The sequence below is a fragment of the Cannabis sativa genome, chromosome 2 (assembly GCF_029168945.1).
Source record: "Cannabis sativa cultivar Pink pepper isolate KNU-18-1 chromosome 2, ASM2916894v1, whole genome shotgun sequence".
Lineage (NCBI taxonomy): Eukaryota > Viridiplantae > Streptophyta > Magnoliopsida > Rosales > Cannabaceae > Cannabis > Cannabis sativa.
Window position 1 is genome coordinate 87,311,982 of NC_083602.1, and position 6,272 is coordinate 87,318,253.

Sequence of the window (6,272 nt, forward strand, 5' to 3'; positions counted from 1 at the left end):
CCGATCTGAGTCTGTATTCAGTTCTGGGTCTAAGTCCTTGATTATGATCCTGGTCTGGGTTCGAGTTGGGTTCGGGTCCGAGTCATGCTTTTGGTCTGATTCTAGGTGTGGGTGTTTGAGTTCGAATCCGAGTCTGTGTCCGGTTTTGTGTCCAGGTCTGGACCTCGATCTGGGTATAGGATCGGATCCAGGTCTAAGTTCGGGTCCCGAGTGCAGGTCCAAGTTTGGGTCTGGGTCAGGATCTCGGTCCACATCTTGGTCGAGCATTTCGATCCCAGTTTGGGTCTTTGTTCGAGTCCAGTTTTGTATCCAGATCCCAATCTAGGTCCAAGTCTGTGTTTGGGATCGGGTCCCATATTTAGGTCCTGGTTCAGGTCTCAGTTTCGGTCTGGGTACACGACCGTGTCCGGGCTCGAGTTCCAGTCTCAGTTTGGGTCAGAGGCTAGGTCTGTGTTCGGTTCTAGGTCTGGGTCCGACTCTTGGTCACGGTCCTAGTCCTATTCTAGGGTCCTGGTTCTGCAATTCTTGTTCAGATTCTAATTTTGGATCCTACGTCTAGGTCTGGGTTCGGGTTTGGTTCTTCGTCTGCGTTCGGGTTTGGTTCTTCGTCTGGGTTCTGGTCCCAGTCTGAGTCCCAGATCTAGACACCGCCTACTGGTCTGTTCTAGGCCCCGTTACCCGAATCTCGAGTTAAGATCTGGATCATTGTCACGGGTCTCGGTCTGGTTCTGGTTTAGGTCCCATGTCCCATTTCAGAGTTTGGGTTCGGCATCGAGATTGGGGTGCGGTTCTATGTCCCAACACTTGTTTTGTGTCCCTAGTCTGGTTCCATGTTTAAGTCTAAGGTCAGGTTCGGATTCGGGTCCTTAGTCCAGGTTTTGGTTGGCATCCGAGTCCGGCTCCCAATTCCGGTATAGGTCTGATTTGGAGTCCAGGTCCTAGTCCGGTTATAGTTCAGGATCGAGGTCCAATTTCAGTTATGATTCCAAGCCCAAGTCCTAGTTCCAGTCCCGGTCAACTTCCAGTTTTGTTTCCAATTTTGGTCTTGGTCAGGATCTCGGTCTAGATCTAGGTTCAGCATTTCGATCCCAGTTTGGGCCTTGGTCCCAGTCCAGGTTTGTATCTGGATCCCTATATAGATCCAAGTCTGTGTTTCGGATCGGGTCCAAAATTAAGGTCCAGGTCCGGGTCTCAGTTCCGGTTTGGGTACACGACCGTGTCCGGGCCCGAGTTCCAGTCTCAGGTTTGGGTCTGTGGCTAGGTATGTGTTCGTGTATAGGTCTTGGTCCTGGTCCTTGTCACGCTCCAAGTCTTGTTCTAGGGTCCTGGTTCGGCGATGCTTGTTCAGGCTCTAATTTTGGGTCCCAGGTCTAGCTCTGGGTTTGGGTTTGGTTATTCGTTTGGGTTTTTTTCCTAGTCTGAGTCCCAGATCCGGACACCGACTACTTGTCTGTTCCAGGCCCCGTTATCCGAATCCGGAGTCAAGATCTGGATCACTGTGACGGGTCTCAGTATGATTTTGGTTTAGGTCCCAAGTCCAATTTCTGAGTTTGGGTTAGGGATCGAGACTGGGGTGCGGTTCTAGGTCTCGACCCTGGTTCTGTGTCCCTAGTCTAGTTCCATGTTTGGGTCTGAGTTCAGGTTCAGGTTCGGGTCGGGAGTCCAGGTTTGGGTTGGGATCTTGGTCCGGCTCCCAATTTCGATCTAGGTCTGATTTGGAGTCCGGGTCCTGGTCCGGTTATAATTCTTGATCTAGGTCCAATTTTAGTAATGATTCCAAGTCCAAGTCCTAGTTCTAGTCTCGCTCCTCTTCTGGTTTTGGCTCCAATTTTGGGTCACACGGTACGGGTTTGGGTCAACTTTTGGGTTTGGGACTGGGTTCAAGTCCGAGTGTGGGTTCGGGTCCTTGTCAGGGTTTGGGTCCAGGGCTGGGTCCCAAATCCAGACACCGACTATGAGTTTTGTCCAAGCCCTTGGTCCAGATCCGGATCCCTATCTCGGGTCCCAGTGTGGTTCCATTTCTGGTGCTGGGTCACGAGTTAGGTCCTTGGTTCATGTTCGGGTCTGGGTTAGGTACTAGGTCCCGGTCCTAGTTCTGTTTCCCATGTCCTTATCCTCATTCTGGGTCCAGGTCCCAGTTATTGTGTGGGTCTTTGTCCCGGTCTAGGTTCAGGTTCGAGTACTAGTCTCGGTTCGGGTTTAGGTCTCTGTCTGTGTTTTGATCTGGGTTCGTGTTTGGGTTTAGGTCCTTGTCCTGGTCCTAGTGCTAGTTCGGTTCTAGTTCAATTTGCGATTCTGAGTTCGAATTTGGGTTGGAGTTCGGGTCGAAGTTCGAGTCCTGGTCTGAGTTTAGGTTCGGGTCCTAATTTCAGTCTAGGTCCAGATCAGGCTCCGGGTGTGGGTTCGCGTCCTAGGTCTTGGTCTAGGTTGGGTCCGAGTCCCAAGTTCCAATCCTGATCTGAGTCTGGATTCGGTTCTGGGTCTAAGTCCTTGGTTCTGATCCTGGTCTGGGTTCGAGTTGGGTCCGGGTCCGAGTCTAGCTTTTGGTCCGATTCTAGGTGTTGGTGTTTGAGTTCGGGTGCGAGTCTGTGTCCGGGTTTGTGTCCAGGTCTGGACCCCGATCTGGGTCTAGGTTCGGGTCAAAGTCCAAGTTCGGGTCCCTAGTGTGGGTCCAAGTTTGGGTCTGGGTCAAGATCTCGGTCCAAATCTAGGTCCAGCATTTCGATCCCAGTCTGGGTCTTGGTCCAAGTCCAGTTTCGTATCCGGATTCCGATCTAGGTCCAAGTCTGTGTTTGGGATTAGGTCCCAGATTTAGGTCCAGGTCTGGGTCTTAGTTCCGGTCTGGGCACACGACCGTGTCTGGGCACGAGTTCCAGTGTCAGTTTGGGTCTGAGGCGAGGTCTGTGTTCGGTTGTAGTTTTGGGTCCGGGTCCTGGTCACGGTCCTAGTCTTGTTCTAGGGTCCTGGTTCAGTGATTCTTGTTCGGGTTCTAATTTTGGGTCCCAGGTCTAGGTCTAAGTTCAGGGATGGTTCTTCGTCTGGGTTCTGGTCCTAGTCTGAGTCCCAGATCTAGACACCGACTACTTGTCTGTTCTAGGCCCCTTTACCCGAATCCCGAGTCAAGATCTGGATCACTGTCACGGGTCTCGGTCTGGTTCTGGTTCAGGTCCCTTGTCCAATTTCTGAGTTGGGTTCGGGATCGAGACTGGGGTGCGGTTCTAGGTCCCGACCCTCGTTCTATGTCCCTAGTCTGGTTCCATGTTTGGGTCTGAGTTCAGGTTCGGGTTCGAGTCTCGAGTCCAAGTTTGGGTTGGGATCCGGGTCCGGCTCCCAATTCGGGTCTAGGTCTGATTTGGAGTCCGGGTTCTTGTCCGGTTACATTTCTGGATCTAGGTCCAATTTCAGTTATGATTTTAAGTCCAAGTCCTAGTTCCAGTCCCAGTCAACTTCAAATTTTGGTTCCAATTTTGGGTCACAAGTAGGGATGCACATGGGGACGGGGCAATGCGGGGAATGCATTCCCCGCCCCCGTACCCGCCTATTATATTTTTTCCCCGTCCCCGCATATTCCCCATCGGGGAACGGGGCGGGGAATCCCCGTCGGTGATGGACACCATAACGGGGACCCGTTTATTGAAAAAAAAAATGTAAAAATACAAAATTAATATTTGCAAATATTAAATGAAAACAGCAATAACATAAAACTAAATTCATTCCATAATTGATAGATACTAATTTCTCATCCCATAGCCAATCTTGTGAACATACTAAAGCCTCCAACATGTTCGGATGAAGCCTATTACGACAAGGAGTCACATGTCTTCCACTAGTACTGAAAGTAGACTCAGAAGCAACTGTAGACACTGGGATAGCCAAAACATCTCTAGCAACTTGTTGTAATATTGGATATTTAAGACCATTTGTCTTCCACCAAGCTAAAATATCAAACTCTCCACTCCTAGGCAAAACTGCTTCCTCCAAGTATAAGTCTAACTCAGACTTGTAAGTTTCCACATTTGAAGTACTACTAACATACAAGTCAAAACCAACTAAATCATCTACACATCCATCATTATCTCCACCAACTCCAGAAGCATTGAATAAAGGTTCAAGAAGATTTTGTTTTCCATCATTCGATTTATATTCTTTCAATAAATCATAGCACAACATTCTAATTCGCTTAACTTCATTTTGATATTCACCAACATAAATTTTAGGAAAGTAATACTCAATCAATTTCATCTTGAACCTTGGATCCAAAACAGTTGCTATGGCTAATATGCCATGAATGGAAGTCCAATACTGCTCAAATTTATCCATCATATCATATTTAATGCCATAATCCTAATCTCATCATAGAAAAATTTAAGACACTCCTTAAGCAACAACCAAATTTCACAAATCTTAGAGAAGAAATGATTAGCAGTAGGATATTTAGTTCCAGAAAACATCACAGTTACATTGTAAAACAACTTCAATTTTTCACACATAACTTTTGCCAAAAGCCAATCTCGCTCACTAGGTTCTTTTTTGTAATTTTTCTCAGTATGTATTAGGCGACTAAATACATCTTTATATGTAATGGCACTAGTAAGCATCAAATAAGTAGAATTCCACCTAGTGTTGCAATCAAGCACTAACCTTTTGTTGCTAGAGCATGATAATCCTTTCTTAGCCTCTTCAAACTTTTCAACTCTTTTTGGAGTGCCAGTCCAAAAAACTACACTCTCACGTATAGTTTCTATGGCACCTTGAATTGCCCCTAGTTCTTGTTGAACAATCAAGTTCAAGATATGAGCAGAGCATTTCATGTGAAGTAGTTCCCCTTTCATTAGTAAAGAAGCATTTCTCAATTTTTCTTTCATTTGATCCATCATCGCAATGTTCACAATACAGTTATCTAAGGTAAGGGTAGACAACTTACGCTCAATAGACCATTCAATCAAACACTCCATCAACACTTTTGTTAGAAGTTTAGCAGTATGAGGGGGGGGGCACATATATAAACCTGAATGTACACAAAAAAAATTATTAGCATATATCGATATCAAATATTGACATAATAAAAAAAATTCTAAGAAATTTATCATATTACCTGATAATTTGATTACGCAAAATCCAAGATTCATCAATATAATGTGCAGTCACCACCATATACCCTCTCTTTTGATTATTTGATGTCCACAAGTCAGTTGTAATCGCAACTCTACTACGATTGTCATTCATTGAGTTCATTGTCTTGGTCTTTTCATTCTCATATATCTTCGAAATATCCCTCCTAATAGTAGTTCGAGATACATGTCTGAATAATGGCTGGAGAGAGTTGACAAAGCTTCTAAATCCATCATGCTCAACCATATTGAGTGGATACTCGTGCAAAACAATCATCTTAGCAAGTTTTTCTCTTGAAAACTCTTGGTCAAAGTTGTGGGCAGCAAGAGAAGTACTTCTATCCTTCTTCCTACTTGGATTCAAGATTGATTGTTTTATATCACGATTCTTTCTAAGAGGACAAATCTTGAAGTGATCATGTAAATGTCTCGTTCCATTTCTGCTTGATCCTCCCAATTTCTTTTGACTAGTAGTTGCAAATTGCCTTATCAACTCCTTCAATTTTTACCTTCTTGAAATGTTTCCAAACAGAAGAAGTCAATTTTCTCTTCACCTAAGTATTCTCATCATCAATAATAGTTTGAGTTTCTGAATCAATATTATTAAGAGGAGTTGATGAGTCTCCTTCCATTTGTCCATATGTTGATGGTGTGTCTTTTTCATTCTCACTCATAGTTCCACTACATATAATAATAGACATGTAAAAGGTCAATATTCACATGATAAAATGCAAAAATTATTTTAAAGTACAAAAAAAAAACAGTTATAGACTTATAAATTTATAATGTTTAAAATAGAATAACATAAAATAATAAAACATAAAAAAATATATGTAATACATAAACTTATTTTATTATATATAATATGATACACATATTTAAATACAAAATCTAATATATATATATATATAATATACCGCAATATTCACAAGAATTACAACTTTACATGTAGATATAAACATAAATAACATATGTAAGACACACAAATATAAACATGCAAAAGTCGATACAAGAAAATAGTTACAACATATACTTATATACATTCCATACATCTTATTAGGAATAAAATACAAAATAATATTTTGTTCTACTATTATAATCTATCTTTATATTCATGTGAATCGTGTATGTAGATATAAATTTATGTACATTCATCAATTA

At 43.2% G+C, this 6,272-nt stretch overlaps 1 protein-coding gene across 1 annotated transcript; it reads right to left on the reverse strand.

The window, feature by feature from the left end:
• Positions 1-3,677: 3,677 nt before the first annotated feature.
• On the reverse strand, positions 3,678-5,388 carry LOC133034565 (zinc finger BED domain-containing protein RICESLEEPER 2-like). The gene is made up of 4 exons (XM_061109672.1): positions 5,112-5,388; positions 4,461-5,008; positions 3,769-4,344; positions 3,678-3,704 (listed from the first exon to the last, which is right to left on the reverse strand). Exons 1-4 carry the CDS (start codon positions 5,386-5,388, stop codon positions 3,678-3,680), a joined length of 1,428 nt encoding a protein of 475 aa, XP_060965655.1.
• Positions 5,389-6,272: the final 884 nt, after the last annotated feature.

Coding starts and splice junctions, on each gene's coding strand:
- LOC133034565 (XM_061109672.1), bottom strand. CDS start 5,388: ATGATTGTTTTGCACGAGTATCCACTCAATATGGTTGAGCATGATGGA. Junction 5,009..5,111: donor TGATGAATCTTGGATTTTGC/GTAATCAAATTA, acceptor GTGTACATTCAG/GTTTATATATGTGCCCCCCC. Junction 4,345..4,460: donor AATTGAAGTTGTTTTACAAT/GTAACTGTGATG, acceptor TGATGAGATTAG/GATTATGGCATTAAATATGA.